General features: G+C 38.8%; 1 protein-coding gene across 11 annotated transcripts in view; it reads left to right on the plus strand.

The window, feature by feature from the left end:
- Positions 1 to 24,777, plus strand: part of BBX (BBX high mobility group box domain containing) — a 290,971-nt gene that overhangs the window by 230,924 nt on the left and 35,270 nt on the right. For all 11 annotated transcript variants that reach the window (XM_081235758.1, XM_081235759.1, XM_081235754.1 and 8 more), the window contains 2 exons: positions 8,275 to 8,355; positions 23,226 to 24,234. In XM_081235758.1, the coding sequence (XP_081091884.1) occupies positions 8,275 to 8,355; positions 23,226 to 24,234 (1,090 nt within the window). The remainder of the gene's footprint in view (positions 1 to 8,274; positions 8,356 to 23,225; positions 24,235 to 24,777) is intronic.

Here is a 24,777-nt window from a genome sequence, read left to right on the forward strand (position 1 = left end):
CTGAGGGTTGTCTTTTCGTCTTGTTTATAGTTTCCTTTGCTGTGCAAAAACTTTGAAGTTTCATTAGGTCCCATTTGTTTATTTTTGTTTTTATTTCCATTACTCTAGGAGGTGGGCCAAAAAAGATCTTGCTGTGATTTATGTCAAAGAGTTTTCTTCCTATGTTTTCCTCTAAGAATTTTATAGTGTCCGGTCTTACATTTAGGTCTTTAATCCATTTTGAGTTTATTTTTGTGTATGGTGTTAGGGAGTGTTCTAATTTCATTCTTTTACATGTAGCTGTCCAGTTTTCCCAGCACCACTTATTGAAGAGACTATCTTTTCTCTACTGTATATCCTTGCCTCCTTTGTCATAGATTAGTTGACCATAGGTGCGTGGGTGTATCTCTGGGCTTTCTATCCTGTTCCATTGATCTATATTTCTCTTTCTGTGCCAGTACCATATTGTCTTGATTACCGTCGCTTTGTAGTATAGTCTGAAGTCAGGGAGTCTGATTCCTCCAGCTCCTTTTTTTCCCCTCAAGACTGCTTTGGCTATCTGGGGTCCTTTGTGTCTCGATACAAATTTTGAGATTTTTTTGTTCCAGTTCTGTGAAAAATGCCATTGGTAATTTGATAGGGATTGCATTGAATCTGTAGATGGCTTTGGGTAGTATAGTCATTTTCACAATATTGATTCTTCCAATCCAAGAACATGGTGTATCTCTCCATCTGTTTGTGTCATCTTTGATTTTTTTCATCAGTGTCTTGTAGTTTCAGTTTGCAGAGGTATGGCCTTCTTTTTAAAAAATATATATGTATATACACATTGGGTTCAGAAAACTTATTGAGCTCAGGAAGTATTGGAATGGAATTTTATAACATATAGAGAACTTTAGGCATGCCTCTTGCCATTACTAACATAATACACATGGGAGGCTACTTATTGCTTTTTGCTGCCTTTGCTCTAATCACAGATCAGCTCCAGAATTTATACCTATTTTACAAGCATTCATTAAAGGGTTCACTCAGAATACACTCCAGTAATTCATTTATTTCATTTTGCCTTGTTTTTAACTTATTTTAAAAGCTTAGGAAAATTGTCAACATGAAGGCCATAGCATTCCGATTTATTAAATTTTTCCAATAGTGAAATTAGATGCTGTAGTTGATGAATAACTCTCACAGTGAATGCAGGGGTGAATAGGACCTGTTAGGTCATCAGTGCTTAGCTTTGGGTGTGATGTAGCTTCAGCCAGTATTTTTATTAGCGTTTAACCCTGGGCTTAGGTCAGGTCAGCTCATGCAGGATCTTAGATTTCTTCAGATTGTCAGCCAGAGAGAGAGAGTACACACTGGAGAGTATTTTCTTGGTTGGTATGATGAGAGGCAAATCTGATAATACTTGATTTTGCCACAAAAGCCCTGGCCTCAACCATATGCTTATTTCTAACGAGCACTATATGACAAATAATAAAATATATCCCTTTTGTAAAAATAAGATGCCATCTGCTTTAGGTCTTTCCCCATTTTCCTTTTTATTAATTTCAACCAAAAATGCATATAATAAACTAAGCAATTTTTTATAGGGTTGAGAGAAAATGACAAGCAGTACTGTTCTGTTTAATATTGATGTATTGAATCACTTTGATTCATTTGCATAAAGAGTGCTGCATAAATGAAATGTAAAATGATATCCTTTTGGCAAGAGAAAACCCAGCATCTTACTTCGAGAATGAGAAAAAATTACTTTTAGCGCTTACATTAAAAAAAAAAAATGCTACTTCCTCTTTGGACACTTGTGTCAACCATCATGACTTGATGCAACCCTCTGGCCTGTTTATCTGTTAGGCTTCTCTGCCACAGTATTTGCTTTACTCGTTGAGGTCTATTCTATAAAACTGGTAACGAAAATATCATATAATAGTATCATTTCACGAAGAACAATTTGCTTGATGAATCTGAATAAATTAAGATTTTATCATAATTTTTCATTATGATAAACAGGCTTTTCTTTTCATTGTCTGGGGAATAGTTTTGTTTAATATTTCTTTGCTTTCCTCTAGTCACTGACATCCTTTTACTTGATACTAATAATTTTTTCAAAGGTAAAAAAGAATTTTGACGTGATGACTGTAAATTTATTTTTAATATTGATACCTGAGCAGTCCCATCCAACCTTTTAGAAACAGCTCCTTCAAAACAGAATTTATTTGCCATATATTCTTTTTGATTAAATTCTACACTCTGTAGCATGAATATCAGAACGTAGTGGCTCGTCTTTGACACATCTGATATTTACCTATGCACTATTTACCAAGAGTTTTCCATTTAACTAAAAATGTTTGTATGACATACCTCAGCTGACGCATTTCTAACTGGTATTGCCACTCAGAGTGTGGTTCTTGTTTAAGCGAGATCACCATCAGATTTATTAGGTGCCTCAAAGCCCTGGGCAGCTCTGAGGAACCAGTTTGACAGTGTAACAGCCACTGTCCTGTGATTCTGGAGAGTGAGATCCCATACCTCTCCTAAATTAATTTGTTCTTACTGCTTAGTACACTCCTCAAAAAGAAAGTTTTTTTTCTGGGGAAGAACCTCTTCTTACTTAGGAGCAGTTGTGCAGGGAGACATTTCCAGATGTTACTCCTCTCCTCAATGGCACTCGTCTTCTGAGGGTTTTTGATTGTGCACTTATAAGATTTGAGGAAGCTTTAAAAAAATTAATTTGAAAACTTATTATGAGTTGTTTCTGGAATCATTAACAGAAGAAGACATGCATGATGGAGAAACCAAAATAAAATGTTCTGCCCTAGAATCAAATAAAGTTCCCCTTCTCAACTCTGTATATTGTTTTTCCCAGTTATATTTTGCATAGGTTGACAATTAAGAGCCCTTACAATTCCTAAGCAAATTAAATTATTACATACTTAGTTGTTTACTTGTAAATGTTATATGTGATTATACAAGAAAAGTATAGTACCTGGTTCTCTAAGGATATTTGTGACCTCCAGTCACTTTCCTCAGCTGACTCAAGAGAAGTTTCAACCTCTTTCATGTTATGATCTGACCATATTGTCAGCCCAGTACTGGGCTGGTTTATTCAAAGCTAAACAATAGCTAACTAGATGAACTAATAAAATTATCTACTACAATCTGCTATGAGCATATCTATTGCAGTAGAAATAGAATAGCCTATAATTACTGTGATTGTATCCCTAAAACTCTTATAATTATTTCATAAAACACCCATCACCTTTGAGAGAACACAAAGACTCTTGAAATTCTTGCTCTAATTAGTCTATAGCAGAGATTCTCAAACTTTAAAATACACCAGAGTCACCTCAAAGGCTTCTTCAAATGCAGATTGCTGAACCCCACCCCCAAAGTTTCTTATTAAGTCTGCAGCGGGGCCTGAGAATTTGCACTTCAACAAGTTTCCTATTAGGGAACCTCAGTTTGAGATCACTGCTCTGTAGTTTGCAATTTTTACCACAGGTTATTAACTCAGCATTGGTAAGGCACTTTCTGGTATCTCTGGGACCTTACAGGGAAAGGGTTAAGTGAGGAAGGAATGGGCAGATAATAGAAATTTACCCAATGGGCCACTTTGTACCCCTCATCCCTTTTCAGAGGGATTCTCAGTCCTATTATGTGCACTTAGAGAAAAGTAGGTGTTTGTATAATTTAGGAAACAATTTACTCTTTAAAAATGTTTAGCTTTGTATATCACTTTAAGATCAGGATTGCAAAATTCTTAGAGACCATTCGCATTAATTTCATTTACAAGTGTTCATAACTCTAGGAAGACATTAGCTATTGGTCATTTATCGTGTAATACAATTATCCTAGAAACTCAGTTTTTAAAAAAAAACAGTAAGCCCTGAGCATTTCTTTAAGTTGAAAATATTTTTTCTTTTATGTCTTGGGTCTCCGTGTCACAAGCTGAGAAGCATATCTTTCCTTCTTAACCAAATCTGATAGTTTTAAAACCCATTGAAGTAACCTGCGTGGAACCATGAAATTGAATAAAGAACATTTTGTTTGTAGGTTCCTCATAAATGTTTATGTTTAAAGGGAGAAAGATACATCTGCTTTATAAGATCTAGAAAGAAATATAGAGTGCAGAGCCTGTTTTCCTCGCATTTCAGCCTGTCTCCCATTCTGTATTGATGCTCATAATTCATCTAGATTCAACTTGGCCCTTCTGAAGAGCCATCACTCTGTTTCCAGGCTCTGATCCATTAAGTTGGTCAAAGTGAGTTTCCTATCTGCATTTTTTGTTGTTTACAGCTAGAGTGACACATCTGTCACTGTTTAGATCTCGTTTACTGAAGACTAATGACCAAATGTAATGCCAGAAGGGAGCTGTTGTCTTCCGTTATTTAACAAGTCTGGAAGCCTTGCCTGGTCCACATATCCTCTTCTCTGCTGTGTGGCTGACTCTTACACCTAGAGTATATCTTTGCATTGAAAAATTGCACATATACTTTGAAGACAGGGAGCTAATCTGGACAATTTAGACAAATAGATTTCAACATTAAAACTTTCCTTAGAAGGCTTTTACTTTGCCAATATGAATACAACCATAATCTCACCAAGGTATCGTCACAACTGGATATAAGCAATAGGTGCACATTTAAAGCATTTATTTTCATGATGGAATGCCCAATATGTTACGGAATATTACACTCAACACAGACTCCATAAACTCACACTGCAGCTCATCAGTGTGAAAGTCTTACATGGTTTATTGGAAGTGTTAATATTTCTTTTAAGGTAAGGAAGACCAATCATCTCATATTGTTCATTTGTTCTCTGATTCATTTATTCACTCAACAATTGTTAGTCATTTCCTCCCAGGCTACAGTGCTTATGATACCCCTCATAATTGCAAAAGCCTTCCAGCTAATTTGCTTTTGATCTTTGCCACCTCTTTCCTTGGTGTGCTCCCCTACCTCAGTCAGCTATAAAATTAACTGTTTTAACACCCAGGGTGATAATTTTTCTTGGCGCTTTTGCTGTACATCACATACTTTTAACACCCACCCTGTTTATCAGAACATTCCATAATAGGCAGAGGAGAGACTACAGTGGAGTTAACAGATTAGCAAGCACCATGCAACTTGAGGAAAATAAAAAGCATAACCATGAACATGTGCAGTGTGGCCCACTACTGCCCCCTACCCAGGAGGGTAGCATAACACACACTTTCCACCACTAGCTGACGTGTCACTGAAAAACATGTATTAGCTACATTATTCTTACTTGAAAGGATGTGTATGTCTCTTAAATAGAAAAAAACAAACAAACAGGGAAATGAACAGTGGTATAACAAATTGGCATTACACAAGCTATGCTTATATTAGAAGCCATCAGAGTAAATGAGATTACTGAGAGAAAATGTGTAAAGAGAAAGAGAGGGGGCCCTAAGACAAAACCCTGAGAGAAAACATTTAAGTGCTCTCTGTAGAAAGGAGAGCCAACAAAGAACAGCAAGGAGTGGCCTGAGAGATAGGAGGAAAACAAAGACTCTGCAGTATTGGAAATCCAGAGGAGACTCTCAAAAGAAAGGTCAGCTATGCCCAGTGCTGCAGACATTAACATATATTCAACCCCCTGCCCCCAATTAAGAAGCCAAAGGACATTTTTAGAAACTATATCTCACCGCTAAGTTGTTCTATGAAAATTTTATTGTTGGGTGATTCTAGAAACATTGGACTGCTAAAATATGTTGACTCTCCCCCAATATCCTCTGAAAATAAGGCTTCCAGCAACCTTGATCATTTAAAATACTGCCCTGTACCTACAGATAGGTAAAAATCCTCCCATAAGTGATGAGGAAAATAGTTCTTACTAAACATCAGGTGGTGGTTTCTTTTGCAAGGCAAGGAACCATTCTCAAGCCTCGACTCGAACAGCTGTACATTAACTCAGCTGGCAGGTAATACATCCCAGCGGTCAGAAGTTCAACGCTGAGCCTCTGGGTGTGCCGTGCAGGCATTTGAGAGGCTTCGTGGCAGTGAACACACACACACACACACACACACACACACACACACACACACACACACACACACACACACACACACACACACACACACACACACACACACACACACACACACACACACACACACACACACACACACACACACACACACACACACACACACACACACACACACACACACACACACACACACACACACACACACACACACACACACACACACACACACACACACACACACACACACACACACACACACACACACACACACACACACACACACACACACACACCCCCCCCGTCAGGAACATAAACCTACAGCAGCAAAAGCGACAGCAGAGGGAGCCAGTGGAAGAGCTTAGAAAACAGTATCAGGCTGTGTAGGGGAGCATCACCCAGCTTGTTCTCTTGAGGGTATCGTATGATTATGTGACACATTTAATATTTTATAGATTATTAAATTTAATCATTCTCCTCTGACATTGCAGTTTTTAATTCTGTTCTAATTTCAGTCTGTAACTAATTTTTGGAAGTGTCCTAAAAGAGTTTCTTTATTAGTGTTAACAATGATAAATCCTTATTACTAATAATTGTACTGTTTATTGAGAGCATAATGTGGGCTGAGCACTGTGCCGAGCCCTTCACTAACATAACATCTAATCTTCACAAAAGTAATTAATATGAGGCAGGTATTGTTTCTATTTTGAAGGTGAAGATGAGGTCTTAATTATTTGCTGAAGTCCACACAGCAAGAAGTAATGAAGGCATGTTTGTCTGACACAAAAACCATGTCCTTTCTATTATACAACCTTGGTTCATGGGACTGGCATTGATGTTCAGTACTTCCTTCCCCCAAGTCACTAGAGTCAGTGATTATATTAAATGTGTTTATTTCTCTTAGTCTAGTGATAAGGTTAGTCATTGAATTCACCTTGTCTAAAAAAGGAGAAATGGCATATATCAGAGGAGATTCAGCTAGAGGAAAATCTTCAAAAAGATTCAGCCCCTAAGTTGATCTTCTAAAGAAAAAGTAGGTGATTGGGATAAATAGGAAAGGACTCTTTTAAAAATGATAGTACCCAGGAAGAAAAATTCCTTAAAACTTTCTTAAACTAGTCCCTTCTGAGTGGCCCAGGTAGCTTATTAAATATTTGGCTCTTATTCAGCAGGTGTTCTAGGGAGAATTTTCTCTAGCAGTAAGTCCCCAGTCTCTTCTGGGGCTGACAGCTCCATAGAATTCCCTGGGGGTCTTGGGGTCACCTGTAAGGGTATAGACACAAGGTAGGTTTGTCTCCTAAACTGAACTGAGAAATACCTCTGTCTTAAACTGAGAAAGAATTCAGAATCACGAAGAATATTAAAAGCTTAGACCATAGCTAGCTGCTCTAATGATGACAGAACTTCTCTAGGAGAAGAATACTTTGTAAAGATCTTTAAGAATGTTGCCCTTCTCCATTCTTTATGGAGTTAAGCTAGAAACTGAAAATTTCTAGAATAAGCTAGAAACTGAAAATTTTCAATTGAATTGAAAAGTTTTCATATAAAAATGAGAAAGGACAGTGCTGTTCATTTTTATTAGTGCCTGGCTGCTGTTGAACCAAATTTGCAGAAGAGGATGCAGTCACAATGTAATGTTGTGTGTATGTTGATGTGCTACAACTTAGGTCTTAACTGTATGGCTTATTGAGATTTGTGGTCTTGACTGTCAATCTTTGTGTACTTTAGAGCATACTCTCAGAGCCAGTGCCAGTGTTTTATGTAAAACTTTTAGCTTCACCAGCTCTTGTCATATTGCCTAGCACATTTATATTGGATTCTCAAAAAAAAATTTGTTGACTGGCTTGTTGACTGTCTTTTCACAGTGATTCCAAATATATTTCAACCAAAAATTAACTAATTGCTTTTTGGTAAATATAAAATGACATTAAATCTCTTTTCTATGTGGCAAGTTGCTGAGTTGGTATTTATATGGAAATGGAAATGCATAATTTGTTGTAAGGTTGTAGAGTTAAATTTAGGGCCTGGAATTCTCAAGATAATAATACTCTTGTCATCCAACAGCCACCCAAGCCACACCTGTTCTTTTGCTGTTATTTTTGAGGCTATTTACTAAAATTGGTTTCAAAATTATAATCCTAAGCGTAACACATTTAAAGTTATTTGGTACTTGGAAGCAATGACATTCTCATGAAACTAAGGAAAGTTCCTGAATGTGTGTGAATGAGGAGCGAAAATTCTGATATCACAATTAATATTCCTTATGTGAATTGTTTTCAATATAGATTTCTTCGAACACTTCACAGTTGGGCGGTGCTGAACCTGTAAAACGCTGTGGAAAGTCTGCACTCTTTCAACTGGCAGAGGCAAGTTCTAAGAATATGTTGTGATAAGATCTGCAGTGGTCGAAGTCACAAAAAAGTTAATCGTCACTGTGTTCCCTAAACTGTACCATCTCACCTGTGACCATAAAGTGTGTTGTATCTAATTTTCAACAATGAGAGGCTTAACCTTTAATTTAAGGAAGTGGACTTTTGCTACGAAAAGTCATTAAGCATTGAAAAAGGTTACCCAGGGAAATTGCAAAATCTTTTTCACAGGTAGTATTTTAAAATAAGGTCAGTTTTTGTCTCTCTCAGATTGGTTAAGTAAGTACATCCTAAACCGAGAAGAATGGCCTAGGTCATTTTCCGCTTCTCTGATTCTCTTGTGATATCTATAAATCCCTAGAAAGCACTACTGTTAAACTAGGTGGTTGATATTTTAATGTGGGGGTTGTTTTCAGTGAAGAATTCAAAGGATGTGTTCTAAAGTCTGGTTTTATAACATCTATCAGTTGTACATTTGATGTGATGTGGGTGTAAAATGCTACTACTCCTTTGGCAAAGTAGAGAAGATGCTTTTGTAAAGCCTAAGAAGGACAGAGCCCTCACTTGGCGGGGGATGGCGGGGGGGAGAAGATGCCAGGAGTGGTCATTGCTGGGATGGGTGGCAACAAGGCTTCCTCTGCCAAGCTGGACCGATCTGCCCTATGGGGATGTGTGCAAGAAATGGCTATAGTGCCTGGACACTATTGTAGCAGTTTTCTCTTTTGGTGAGACAAATTAGGAGGTACAAAATGAGTGACCCAAAATCTCTATATTAAACTTTCTTTTCTCTCTTTTTTCTGTCTTCCTTCCAATGAGTTCCTTCTGAGTTTTTTTGTGATATGGTTCTTTTATAAATTCTTTGAGTTTATTGAACTTAATGGGACAACCTGTCATTTTCTAAATTTTATGGTAGCTTGTATCATAAAAATTTAGCAGTTTTAAATATCTTTAATTTTTTTTAAGTTTTATTTATTTATTTTTGGCCGCACCTCATGGCTTGCGGGATCTTAGTTCCTCAACCACGGATCGAACCCAGGGCCCGGCAGTGAAAGTGCTGAGTCCTAACCACTGGACCGTCAGGGAATTCCCCCTAAATATCTTTAAATTAAGCTTTTAAAGTCCAGCCAGATCCAAATTAGAAATATAAAAATGAAAAGGCCTGAAACAATATAGTATGTAAATAGTGGGACAAACTAATCCATTTTTGTCTGACATGAAGCTGACATGCTTCTTGTATAAGAGAAATTCAGACTCAAATAGAGGGCTACGAATGACTAGAAAAATAAGGAATGCCACAGGGAATAGTTTTTAAAAGAACTGGGTAAGTCAGTGGCAAAGTACTGTTTCTGATAGAACTAAAATGATAAAGATCTGGCAATGAATCTGCCTTTAGAGTTGTAAACGTGTCTTAGTAAACAGGGAGACTATGAGGCCATAAATTTGTCCAGTATCTTTAAGACTATATAGATTGTCAAGATAATTTATTTGAAAGAAGTGATTATTTTTCTTAAATAAGATGAATATGGCCCTTTCTGCGTTTCCAGGGGGGTGGGGTATGTACATATATACAGACATATCCATATGGTCTTTTAAATATTAAACAACACTGATTTATAAAACACACTAGCTTTCAGTGTGAATATTTGTTTATTAAATAGTTTTGTATTAGAAATGTATGGACCTTAGAGGTGCTTTGCTGTGGGCGGGGTGCTAGAGCAATGAATCTGTCTTCTCGTTTTCTTTCTTTGGCATAGCAGTCACAAAAAAATGGATTCCCCATTAAATCAGAGCTCATTAAAAAGAACACTCTTCAAATTTGTAAGGATGCATCCCAAATATAAAACAGATGCTATGGTTTAACAGATGTTTCAATGCTGGTATCATAATTTAAAGGGGTAAAGTGACTGCAATAAGCCTATTCCAATTATAGCAAATCAGCTTATACTCAGACTTAGTTTCTTCTAACATCCAAGTAAAAATAATATGCTTTTGATGGAACAGGGTTGGTAAAAAATAATTTACCAAGAAAATCTCCTCACATTATTATTTGCACCACATGAATATGATGCCATAATGCTAATAGACTGTGTTTTAGAATAACATCCTAAAGCCTTCCCAGTTTATAATTAAACATAAATATGTGCACAATGGATTAATCAGCATCTCTAAATAATCACCAGTAGAAATATGCTTCCTCAGTTATTTTTTATCCCTTGTGTATTTGATGTTCATTTTTTCTTGAACAAAGTATGATATTTAATTATTTTGGGTACCTCTTTAAATAAGTATGATAGGGTATTGAGGAGGATTTTTCCTGTGGCCCAGAATTGATGCCATTGTCTGATATCCTAAGGAACAGCTTTAAATGTACACATTCTAAAGGGAAAGCCATCAACAAGCTACCTTCAGTTTGGGCTAGATTCTTCTCTTGGGATTTATAAAGAGACAGCCTTATCCAGCTGTCATCCCTTCTACCACTCCAAGGGTTTCCCCACCCTAACCCCATGGGTGGGGCTATCATGGGCTTGGCAGTCATCTGGAATATTGTGGCTTTCTCCTTGTCCTGTGGAGGAAAGCAGGCAGTGCTTTCCCTTCTTCACCCCTGGCCTCTGTCAAGCAGAGTGAAGACAGCTCTGAGAGAACCCCTGTTAAAGACTAGGGGTCGTACTGCCAGAAGTGTCTTCTCATGTTTCGGCGAGAAGCAAGCAATGTTCTAGACATTGACTTACTGCAGTGCCCTTCACCTCTCTGACCAGGCCAAAAGAGAACTGGAGGAAGTCAGCAGCAGGGAGAGACTTAGAATAGCCTGATGCACTGTCTTGGCATTGCAAAGATGCATGAATTTTCCAGGGGCCAAATGAACAAGTAGAAGGTAGTTCAGCTTGATCAGGCAAGAGGCCACGGAATGGTTGTGGGGAGAGGGCAGGCCTGGGGCCATCCCATCTCTCACTTGAGGACAATGAGGAACTCCCACAAACAGGAGTGATGTTCAGCTTGTTTGCACCAGGACAGCTGTCCTGGTACTAAAATACAAAATACTTCCTATTGTTGGTAAAAAGACTGGGACCCTACCCCTCGAGTACCTTTGCAGTAACTCTGCCAGCATCCCAGGTCTCCCCTATCCTTCTAGCGACTGGACAGCACAGCAAGGGGCCTGCAGCACCCTGTTCTGCCCCTGAGACCGCATCCCTTCTGATTGCTTAGCACCCCTGCCTGTTAAATATTTTGTAAGTTGCCTCTGTCCTTGGCATCTCTGTCAAGGTCATTCAGTCCTATGTGGAGTTAGCAGGAACAGACAAAGACATAACCATGCACAGTTGGTTTTACCTGCACCATTCCCTCCTCTGTTCTCTCAACCAGAGGCTATATGTCTTGTGAAGGAAGGGCCAGGAACCAGCCCCAGAACTAACCATTCACCCTTCCCAGCTCCATTCTGGTGGGTGGACATGGGAGAAGGAGTGAATGAGGAGCCCTCCCAAAGAGGGGTTTGTTGCTTGCAAGAAAACTCTTCTCTTGGAGAGAAGCAAGAAATATTGTAGGCATATATTTATTGCTGTGCCCTACACCCACTTCAGCAGGCAAAAAAGAAAATTGGAGGAGGCTGGCAGCAGATAGAAGAAGACTTAGATTGGCCTGCACTCTCAGTTTGGGCATTGCAAGGAGTGCTCCCCATTTCCCAGCACCCCAAGCCAGGAGATGCTCCGGTGGAAGGGTTTGCTTCAGGCATTTGATTGGCATTTTAAATTGGGTGGATTTTTTTTTTTTTTTTTTTTTGCGGTACGCGGGCCTCTCACTGCTGTGGCCTCTCCCGTTGCGGAGCACAGGCTCCGGACGCGCAGGCTCAGCGGCCATGGCTCACGGGCCCAGCCACTCCGCGGCATGTGGGATCTTCCCAGACCGGGGCACGAATCCGTGTCCCCTGCATCGGCAGGCGGACTCTCAACCACTGTGCCACCAGGGAAGCCCTGGGTGGATTTTTAATAGCTGAAAGTGACCTGAAAATTCTGGAATCTATTCCAGGTATTTTTCAGGAATCTACTCCAGCTAGGAAGGGAGATTTGGCATTGTGCTGCTGAGGTCAGGGAATTGTAAAAAATACAGTCCTTTATGTTTGAACCTCCATGAGATTCATACTGTTCAGTTAATCAGTTAATGGCACAGGTACTATAATGCATTGTGTTTCCTTTCCTTTTGAAATTAATTAGGTCAGGTCACATAAAGAATAGCAAAGCATCCTCCTGGAGATCATTGTGTATTATAATTGCTATAGTTGGAGAGCACACAGAAACATCTTTATCTGTACATTTTAGTAAAGAAAATTCTATACTTAAAGATATCTGTTACTAATATTGCCTAGTACAACAAGTGGAGCAGTTTATTCATTTATTCTAACAAACAGTAGTTTCTGAGGGCCTACTCCGTGCTGTTAACAGCGAGGTTGTTCAAGCTACCTGCATATGGATGTACATTGAGATAACTTGTGAGCCTTCTTCTGAGATCAGTGGTATAGGAAGACCTTACCTCGAGATCCAGTTTTGGTGTTTGGAGTGCCATGAGAGGCTGGAGCATAAGCCTAAAAATATTACTATTTGTTTTACTTCTAATTTTTTTATCTGCAAGTAAGTTTTATTATCTAACGTAAGATAATAATGACCGACATTTATTATCTACTGTGTGCTAGGCACTTTTCTAGGTACTTTATATGTACTCATTGAATTCTCACACCTGTCCTTTGAGGTAGGTACTATTATCATTCCTCTTTTCCACAGTAAGAAACAAAAGGACAGAGAGGTTTTGTGACTTGCCTGAGGTCATGTGAACAGGAAATATTAGAGCCTCCGTAGAAACCCGGTCAGTCTCTCCACAGCCTGGGCTCTTCAGCACTGTGCTATTCTGTCACCTTGTTTTAGATGAATATCAAAGACTGTGCAAGTTACTTGTTATAGGAGTTTGCATGTTATAGAAGTCTCTGTGGAAGATAGCCTACGCCTACACATATGTGTATGGCTGAATAAAATGACAGATTGTCCAAGACTGCTGTCAAAGAAATGGAGCTGATATTTCCTTTTTTAAAAGTGATTCTACTTTTGAAACTGCCAAGATACATCCTACACCCTTAAATAAGTAAGTGCCTGTTTGTGAATATACTTTGGAAGATACGGTGAGGACTGTAGGAAATTACAGTGTATGCCTCCTGTTCTCCAGGAACTTATTCTCCAGTTGCAAAGAGATAAAATATAAAAAGTTAAGGGATAAGAAATAAATTAATGGTGCAAGTGGTTTCACAGGAAAGCATGCAATGAGGAAGTTCAACTTGAGTGATACCAAAGTGAACGTGTGAAACCAGGAAACGGAGAAATTAATATCAACTGGAGTGCTCTGGGGACCCAGCACAGGGGAGAGAGCGTGAAGAAAGATGGTTCTTGATGAAGGAGTAGTTGAGGAACAGAGGTTGAAACTAGCATCCTTTGGGCCGCATCCAATTTTGTTAAGAGATGCTTTCTTTGGCCCACAATTTGTTGACCTGCATTATATCTTACATTTGAATTAGTGGCTAATATCTTAAAATTATAGATTTCAAATAAATGCGTACTCTGACCTCTCTTGAAAATGTAGAGGGTCTGGAGACACTGGACCAGCCTTTCTGCATGAGAACGATTGGTCAGAGCTGATAAATGGCTGCCCCTTTAGAGGTGTTTGCTGTACAAATGTCACCGTCCTCTCCTTTCCCTACTGAGCCCCGACTCTGAGTTCAACAGTCATTGCCAACACCCATTTACACTTGTCCACACCCCTTTATACCTAACCACCCAAACACAGTAGAGACTGATTTATGCATAATTAAATGGAGAGATGGGGGAGATAGAGCAAAGAGATAAAGGCAGGCAAACATGAAATAGGTAGATGATAAGTAAATCAGCTGCGCAGAGGAGAGGGCTGTGCTAGGAGATATTTGGAAGGTGAAGGTAGAGTGTAGCTGCAAGTCAGAATTGGGAGGGTGTTTAGTGTAAAGCAGAGAAATTTGTACTTGAAAATAATGAAGGGCGGTTGAAAATTTGGAGCAGGGGTGTGCAGTGGTGAGAGCAGCGCTTGGAGAGACTCACTTGGCAGCTGTGTAGAACAGAGTGGAAAGCCTCTGTGGACGTCTGGGTGTGGGAAGACAAGAACCAGCATCTGGGGAGCTGGCAGTGGGCATGGGAGGCTGCAGGGGATTCGGGTGCATTTGGTGATCGAGTCAATGTGAGAGGTAAAGCAAAGGGGAGTCCGAGACAACTCCAGCTCTGAACCTGAATGTGGGAAAAGAACGGCTTTCAGAGGTTTACCCTGATCTTGGAGCCCAACTTCAGGAAACCTGGATGTTTGTGAACTGAGAGGGGGCCCCACAAGTAGAAAAGCAGAGATGAAAGATGCTGAGGGGGAAAGGATAACTGAAGAAATCCAGTTGACTGAAAGAGTCAACACGAGGGGATTGCCAGCTAGGTAAACAGTTGAGTTTGGAAAGCAGAAACCCATGTTCCTCTGAGCACAGAAGAAAGAAAGGTAAAAAACGGTCACCCCAGGATTGCTGGATTTGTCTGTGTTGTACTTTTCTTCTTTATCTCAATTTGTGAAACTGATAATCTGTTACAGTGAAGTTGAAGAAAGAGAATGCTGGATTTCTCTAGACATACTCTTCATATATATAAAAAGCAAGATTGTAGATATGGTGGGTCCAAGGGAATTGGAAAAGTTGTCTGTCATTAACCCTATTTATTAAAAAAAGGATGAAGACATTTTCAGAGACCTCAACACCCTAGTTTTTCTTGCGTTCTAATTTGCAAAAAACCCTTATAATTATAGTCAAATGGGTAGGTAAAGATGAATTTATTCTAGTATCTATAAAAATTAAATCTTATGGAAAATTATGGCTCACTTTAAGAAAAGATGAGTTATGTTAAAATTACAGAAGTTCTATACTATATTGAAAAAAGCAGGAAATCCCACCCCCCACCCCCCACTACCAATTATAGCTGGTATTTGATTGAGGTATGACTCCATTCAGGTGTTCTGTTGTGTTCTTATATAATTGATGTGCATTATCCTTTCACCCTACTGTAACCCCCTGAAGCCTAGAACCTCAACATGTAGTTCCCAAGTTCTCAGCTTCACCTGCACTCTTATCGTAAAATTGAATTCTAACACTTAACGATATATTAGAGGGGGCCTTTTGTTTGAAAGTGGTGTGTTTCTTTCTTTTTTGTGCTGAGTTGCAAGTCATTTTTAGAAAACTCCTATTCTAAAACTTTTCATTTAATTTCCAATTGCACCAACTTCCTTTTGTAGGAACTGAAATATAGGAATGCACCCAATGACTTCCATTAACACCTTTCGGGGAGACTTCAGTAAATGGCCTTTTGGAGCAAAGGCCATCTCCACCACATCTAGTGTCTTCAGAAATGGTATAGTTTCTGAAGAAATAGTGAATAAACATTTAAACCACCATTTCACCTGGCCTAATTGTTTCAGCAAACCAAACAGTAAGCTACTTACTATGCACAGATTTTAGTGCTGAGAGACACTTAGACCACTGTTCTGTGACCAGTTATCTTTTATAATAAAGAAAATTGAATTATCTTAGCAGTGATGCTATTCTTTAATCTCTGAAACCATTAACCAGTGTATTTTTATGGCAAAAACATTCTGGTTCTATTTAATTATGGGAGACATGCACATCTTGGAGAAACACCACGAAATGCCATCTTAGGGTTATGTCTACACTGTTTTGGCAGATAATTAGCCAGTACAAAATGATTGTAAACATACCTTGGCTGCAAAACATTTGTTTTGTACTAAAAAGCAGAAATTTAGAAATGGAAACTTCTTGATTAGTGTCAGTGGGTCTGTTTCCATACTGCCTTGTTTTTAATCTAGCTGGCTCCTTTATAACAAACAATGAAAGACAAAATATAATTAAGAGTGAAATAATATGGTACATTTTGGAACTACTTACCCATTTCTTTGTACCAGTTAAGGGCATCTTCTTCTGTGGTATTACTTCTCATCTAGTGCACGATTAATTATTTTTCACTGGCCATTTCACTCAGTCTTTTAAAGCAGGACACATTAAAGAAATGAATCAGTATCTTAACATTTGTAGAAAGGAATACATTTTTAAATGTGTTTAAGGAGATAAAAGCTTGGTGCCGCACAGATTTATTGTGTGTTTAAAGCCACTACCCAATAACAAACTCTGAACCTAAGGTGTGGTCATACCTGAACTGAAAACGACAGCCTCCCTGAACTCAGGGACATGAAAAACAATCCCTCCATTTTATCTCGTCCCTTCAGTATCTTTATTGATTTTTTTTTCCTTTGCAATCATTTTGAAGAGGATAGTTTTTTATATGTCTGTCCCCCGTGTACATCCAAAGGATCTGGGTTTCAACATAATGATTTTTGGTTTTCTTTTGGGAATGAGTTACATTTCTTCTAGCACATCACTATCAAGCCACTCTGACTATGCAAAACAGTAGGAAACTTCAGTGTGGTTTCGGTTGTCCGAGGTAAAGTTAAAATATTGGTGATTAATTTTCACTGGTGCTCCTGGGAACCATAACTAAGGACAGTGTGATCACTGGTCTAGGCCAAACAGTGGCATGGTCATAATTAGCATTGTTCTTTATAGACTCGTTAACTCTGTCCTGGTATTAATCAGAATGCATTTTAGATTCATCATTTACCTCGGAATTAATGAACCGTTCAATTCAACACAATTATCTGTTGAACGCCTTTATTTTTTTACTAGGATATTCTTGGAGGAGAATACAAAGGTGAACAGGATACATTTTGTGCCCCTGCCTCGGAAGTTACAGTTATTAAAAATAGAGTCGTTCCTGAGGAAATAGATGATATATATCAAATATTTATGCCCAGCATTTGATTGAAAACATTAACATTTTAACTTCTTTGAATACAGCCATGGGAATTCCATCCAGAAGGTGTCCTGCAGATGATTTTCCATTCTCACTTTTAAAGAGGGTTATTGTTCAATTTAAAATAATAACAGAAGAATAAGTTGTCATTTACTAAGGCATGTTCTGTTTCAAGGTCTGATTAACAACCAACCCTCTCTCTCTACTAAGGGCAACTTGGCTAATTAATAACAGACATTAATTCTATGCTTCCCACAGTGCAGTTTTATTCACTTGAGTTCACATTGATTTATGTTCTTTTGTGTCCACTGTGTGCTTCTCTATGTGCACTCCATGCATATGTACATAATGTAGTTTGTGTGTGCTCTCCTAGGTCCTACTGAAGTGTTGATATATGGACCCAAAAGTAGATGTGAGTAGATAATGCTTGTACCCAAAAGTAGAACTGAGCTTGATTATATCTTTAATAAGAGTTGTTTCTTGAAAGATAATTGATTTAAGATCTTGCTGAATCTAATTTTGTTGTGTATGGTTTTCCCCGCGGATATAGAATCATTCAACACTAGAATGAAAAACTGGAGCAAAGCAGTTAGCCTACCAGGGCTATGATGTGCTGTTAATGACACAGTACGAATATTACTACTAATAATAATAGCCAGCATTTATCTTACATGACATTAAGCCCCAAAGGGATGGTTGTCACAATACATCATTCTTGCTCTGTGCTAGACACTATTTTAAGTACTACACATGTGCAATTCATTGAACCTCACAGTATTCCTAAGGCAAGTACTATGTTAACATCCACATTCTGTAGATTGAGAAACGGGCACAGAACGGTTTAGAGAAAAGGAGCTTAATTGGTGGCAGAGTCAGTCTGTTGTCATAGACAATCTCTCTAGAATCCCTGCCTTTTGAAACTGCCTCTCAGTATAAAATTTGTTCACATCTCAGAGTGATGTCATCTTCTAAGAGTTACTACATCCATAGCTGTTTCTGGGCTCTGTTTATGTCATGTGAAAATACAGACTATTAACTCCTAGACACTTTTTTTTTTTTTTTGCGGTATGCGGGCCTCTCCCGTTGCGGAGCACAGGTTCCGGACGCGCGGGCTCAGCGGCCATGGCTCACGGGCCCAGCCGCTCCGCGGCATGTGGGATCTTCCCGGACCGGGGCGCGAACCCGTGTCCCCTGCATCGGCAGGCAGACTATCAACCACTGTGCCATCAGGGAAACCCTCCTAGAAACTTTTGAAAATGATTTTTAATCATGTTTGAACTCATAGAAAAGAGGATGAAAACTGGGAATTATTGAAGTCTTCCCCCACCCCACAAAGTTATTGTCTAATGTGCTTCCCCAGAATCTCTGTACCCTGTATGCTGGCTTATATCCCAGGTGGCTGCAGACTGCCTTTCCTGGGTTCCTGTGTCCCCTGATTTCTAGCTGGCTTCAGCCAGTGGGAGACACTGGCAGAAGATTAGGGGATGGGAGGAAGAGAGAGGCTGGGATGTGTAGGGAAGGGGTGAGGAGGAGTGGGAGTAAGCAAAGGCATCATCTCATCCATGTATCCAGCTCCCTCCAGATTGGCCCACCACAGGTCTATCTTCCACCAGGGACCTAGCCCCTGGGTTTCGTAACACTCCTTCCGCCATTTGTCCCTACTGTGCCTTCCTGCTGTTGCTAATCCCTGGGTTACCTCACGACCTCCTGTTTTGGTATCCCAGTTCTTCATGACCTGTGTAATTAATTTATTCCCTGCATTAAATTCCCTTGGCTAGATATGCTTTAAGTTCTTTCTGTTTGCGTAGTTACACCCTGACTGGTGCACAAGCCATCCTCATTTTGTATTTTGTATGCTTATAAAATAGGCTAAGAGAATGCTAATGGCATACTGTACCCAGATTTCAGCAAAACTTCTGACAGACAATCTTATGTCCTTGTAAACAAAATGGGGGGAGTTTAGACTGGATTATTAAACATTCTTAGATTGCTGGAGCTTATTAATGTTCAAATCAACCTGATGAAAGGGCTCTAGAGGTTTGCCAGAAGGCTCTGTCCTTGGCCATGACCTACTCAACTTTATTACCAAAGATTTAGACGAAGACATAAAAAGCAACTTTATCGAATGTGTCTATAACACAAAGCTGGAAGGTAATTTAACTCAAATTTTGAAAAGATATACTTTGTAAAGAAAAATGGAAACTCTTGCATCTAGTTACAAAAAGTATAAAGATACAGAATGGGAGAGACCAAGCTTCCCAGCATAGTATGTGGGTAATCCAGGATTTTAATTGACCACAAGCCCAATACAAGCCAGAAGTTTTGACCTGTTTTTTAAAAACAGGTGGGATATCATATATTAACGCATATATGTGGAACCTAGAAAAATAGTATAGATGATCTTATTTGCAAAGCAGAAATAGAGACACAGACATAGAGAACAAATGTATGGATACCAAGGAGGAGGGGAGGTGGGATGAATTGGGAGATTGAGATTGACATATATACACGACTATGTATAAAATAGGTAACTAATGAGAACCTACTCTATAGCACAGGGAACTCTACCCAATGCTCTGGGGTGACTTAAATGGGAAGGAATCCAAAAAAGAGAGGATATATGTATATGTATAGCTGATTCACTTTGCTGTACAGCAGAAACTAATACAACATTGTAAAGCAACTACAGTAAAAATGAATTAAAAATAAAAACAGTGGGGCAAGTTCATCTTTGGTTCTCATTAGAAGATTAGTGTCCTTATCAACTGACAAATAGTTCCACTTTTCATCTAGAGTATTACAGGAAGGCTAGGAACTTAATCTAAGATACTACTAAATTGAAACGTCATTGTTTTCCAGCCCTTATAAGCTTTATGTCATTTATGAATTTTATTTGCACACATTTGTTTACTTTTGCCTGGCAACAACCCAGCGGAGGATGTACTGTTACGATTTCTCAGCCTTTAATGGGTTCAGGTATAAGCTACCTGCCTAGCTCACTGTGTGGCCTTAGGCAAGCAAGTATGGTGCTTGCACAGAAACCCAACTTATTTCAATAAAGTCCATTCTCACATCAGGACAACCATACTGCATCTGGATAAGAGGGACCCAACTTTTGAAAGGTTGGGAAGCCTTTACATATAATGAGCAGTTATTCCAGGGGAAGAGACTCACGGGAACATAAAGTCTATCTTCTAGGATTTAATAAAAAGTCTGTCACATGAGAGAAGGAGTGGATTAATTTAAGTGGCTTCAGGGAACAACCAGGACTGATAGGATTTATAGATTCTTGCTCAATATTTAAAAAATTTCGAACAGCATTGCCCTCTAATATGGTCACTGTCTTTGTGCAAAAAGTTGGATAATTCTCAGGACTTTTATAATAAAATGAATTTCTACATTAGGAAGAATGTTAAATTAGATAAGATTAGATAAGATAATTAGGTAAGTCTAGAGTGACACCCAACTCTGAGAGTTTGATTTGTGTTTGTTTGGGGGTTTGGTTAGTGAGATTTGTGATTTGTAGTTATTTGTTTTATTTTTATAGTTTAACTTCCAACCATGTAATTGTTTTTCTTATAATTTAGAATTAACGTGTTCTATTTATGAAAAAACTTTAAGAGCCTGAAACAAGGAAGTAAAGCATGACTAGTGCTCGGGGTAATTACCTTCCCAAGAAATATGCTGTTTCCCAGAATATGTCCCCAGAGTGAATGTCTGCATTTGTTCCATTTCATTCCTAGCTGTAGAATCCTATCAGGGGTGATGAGGAGAATTGTTTTGAAATACATTGAAGCTGAGAATAGAGTTTGCAAAGTGTTATTGGGTTTGTTAAGATGAACCTGTGCAAATGCAAACCATTGGCAAAATCAGTGCTTGTGTGGCAAAGGTCCCTGAAGTGACTTATTAAAGGCCACCAGAGCGATAGTGGTTGAAAACCATAAAATTTACCTTGAGGATGCCTTTCTAGCCTTCTTCTAGCATAGTCTCTCTCCCCACATGGGATAGTTAGATTCATGAAGGACTAGTATAATTGAGAAAGGAAAATAAAAATTATTCCAAAATTGATGCAAAAACAGCAAATCTCCCCTGAGAATAAAGCATGCAGGGAAGATGATATGTACCCCAGTGTTTCAGAATTAAACATTTTGCTTTGATCTTTTTTCTGGTTAGGTTTAATAAAGGGAAGTTCTCAGTCTTCACAACTACTTGCTGAGGTCTAAAAGTTAACTTACATGATTTCCTGAAAAAGACAGCTCTGTTGTGAATTCATGATATTACACATCTTCCCTGTGAATGATCCTGAAGGGCTGGGTACTCTTGTCATGTTCATTTTTTTAAAAAAACCTTGCACTGTCTGCCTCCTCCCGCCCCTTCTCCAGCTTCTTCCGAGACTTACTAATCATAACATAATTCTCATGGAAGGATTTGAGATATACTGAAAGTACTAAGGGAAAAAATGAGGTAAAATAGTATCTGATGTTTAATTCAATGTATTATCCATTTAAAAAATGAATTTTATAGCTGTTAACAATCTCTGACAACTTGCCATTCCATAAAATGGTGATTTTTCTTTTAAAACAGATCAGTTTCCTACTCACGTACTTGATTTGGGGGGTTCAGCAAGCCCTAATAGTCTTTTTTCCTCTAAATTGACAGTGCAGAGTAGATAAAATGAGTAATGGTTAAGAATTCCTGTGCTGCCGTTGGCTTCATCAGCCTTGTAGTGACTCGTGATGAATCCCTCCGAGGGGCTGGGGGGCTGGGGTGGAAGCTGTCAGGAATCATGGGACAGACCTTATTGATCTTTGCACCTTTAGTGTCCCCCACTGAGCCTAGCACCGGGGAGCCTTATGGGGAGAGTTTATGAATGAAAAGCCAGGTATTGAAAATGAATTTTACAATGAGCTGTAATTTCCTCTTTTAGAAAATAGCTTTTAGGTTGCAGTTTCAAGGTACATAGTTGCTGGAGAGGAAGATGGCGAGTTTCTCCTTTAATGTCCTATATGTGAAATTTGGGGAGTTTAAAAACTTAACTGAATTGCTCCCAGATGTGTTTTGGTGCTCAAAATTTTTCAGATTTTAGGGAAAATGATGCAGTGTGTGTATCTTACAGTATGCCATTAATTCCCCTAATATATATTCAAATTCATGGAGATTTAATAGCAAAAACATGAATAGTCACATTAAGTCAGATAATAGTTCTGGTCAGAATTTGCAGCCAGGTAAGTTTGGATCAGATCGTTTGCCATCAAATGAGTTTAAAAAAAAAAACAACCACCCTCCACTTACTTTTCAGAGCTTTTGTGATCTTTCAGGTTATCTGTTGGCATTTGTGGACCTATAATGTTTTGTTCATTAACCAAAACCTTCTGTAGTTCTTTAGTGAATCATCTTATCATTTCTAATTTTAAGCAGGTAGATAGAAATTGTTGCTATTTCTCTCATTTCCCCAAGAAAAAAGAAAAGGTAAATATCTGAATAGAGTTTGGGGATGATTTACTAAGTACTCTCACATGTGCATCATCTCACTTAGACCTCACAGGATCCTCTGAGACAACTATTATCATCATTTTTATTTTACAAAGACAACAGAGGAATGAGGACTGAAATGACTCATTCTAGGTGCAGAGTTAGCAAGCAGCAAAATTAAGACTCAAACTCAGGTCTTTCAACTCTAGATCCCATCCTTCTTTTACCAAATCTTGTTTTCAGAGGAAACCTTCATGAGAAGCTGGAAAGTGAGAATTTGAGTATATACTCCTCTAGAGTTGAATGAATATATTACAAAGCCTTTTATTAATTTGAATAATTTAAGTTAGTTTGGCAGAAGTGGACTTGTAAAATTTGAACTTTGTTTTGATTATTTTTTAAAAGGATGTAATTTAAAAGTTTAAGCTAATTTCAAGTATAGAATAATGTATTTTGGTTGTTCTCTCATGTTTAACTGTTTAGATGTGCCTGGCATCAGAGGGGGTGAAAATGGAAGAATCAAAGCTAATAAAAGCAAAAGAATCAGATGGCGGAAGAATTAAAGAATTGGAGAAGGGCAAGGAAGAAAGAGAAATAAAAATGGAGAAAATAGATGAAGCCAGGATACAGAAAGAAGCAGAATTTGAAAAATCAGCTAAGGAAAATGTAAGAGATTCTAAGGAATTAAGAAATTTTGAGGAGCTGCGAATGGATGATATAATGGGTATAAAAATGGAAGCTCCTAAAGAAATTAAAAAGGAAGAATTAGAGGAAGATCAAAAATGTAGTCACTTCCCTGATTTTTCTTACTCTGCCAGTAGCAAGATAATAATAAGCGATGTTCCCAGTAGAAAGGATCACATGTGCCATCCTCATGGAATTATGATCATTGAGGATCCCACAGCATTAAGCAAACCAGAAAAGCTGAAAAAGAAAAAGAAGAAAAACAAAATGGATCGACATGGAAATGATAAATCCACACCCAAGAAGACTTGCAAAAAGAGGCAGTCCTCGGAATCTGATATCGAGAGTGTCATGTACACCATTGAAGCTGTTGCAAAGGGAGACTGGGGCATCGAGAAGCTTGGAGATACCCCTCGCAAGAAGGTCCGTACATCCTCAAGTGGCAAGGGAAGCATTTTGGATGCCAAGCCACCAAAGAAGAAAGTGAAATCAAGAGAGAAGAAAATGTCAAAGGAGAAATCCTCAGACACCACCAAAGAGTCAAGACCTCAAGATTTTATCAGTATTTCTGCCAGCAAGAACATTTCTGGTGAGGTACCAGAGGGTATAAAAGCAGAACCATTGACCCCTACGGAGGATGCATTACCACCCAGTCTATCGGGACAGGCCAAGCCTGAGGACAGTGACTGTCACAGAAAAATAGAGACTTGTGGCTCCCGGAAATCCGAGAGGTCTTGCAAAGGTGCTCTTTATAAAACCCTGGTGTCTGAGGGTATGCTCACCTCTCTGCGAGCTAATGTTGACAGAGGTAAGTGACTTCTCTAAATCTGAAAAGAACATGGAAACCTAGCAGAATTTCTCCTTTAGACGTATTGAACCACAGTAAAGAACAGTATAGTACCAAAATAATATTTTACATTTGTACAATTCTTTACAGTTTATAGATTATATACATTTGTCATTTTACCTATATGTTTTAGCACCATTAAGGAGAGTTTCTATTCACTTTGTACATAGTTCTCAGAATATAAGTGTTCAAAGTTACTCCAACCTTTTTTTTTACTGGTGTTGGCTGGCTTTTTGTTTTGAAGAATCAGTATTGCATGTGTAGAGCCCTTAAGTCTGGGGTTTTTTTTGTTTGTTTGTTTGGGTTTTTTTGCGGTACGTGGGCCTCTCACTGTTGTGGCCTCTCCCGTTACGGAGCACAGGCCTAGCGGCCATGGCTCATGGGCCTAGCCACTCTGCGGCATGTGGGATCCTCCCGGACCGGGGCATGAACCCATGTCCCCTGCATCGGCAGGCGGACTCTCAACCACTGAGCCACCAGGGAAGCCCCAAGTCTGGTTTTTTA

This window comes from Mesoplodon bidens (genome assembly GCF_964165515.1).
Source record: "Mesoplodon bidens genome assembly, chromosome: 5".
Lineage (NCBI taxonomy): Eukaryota > Metazoa > Chordata > Mammalia > Artiodactyla > Ziphiidae > Mesoplodon > Mesoplodon bidens.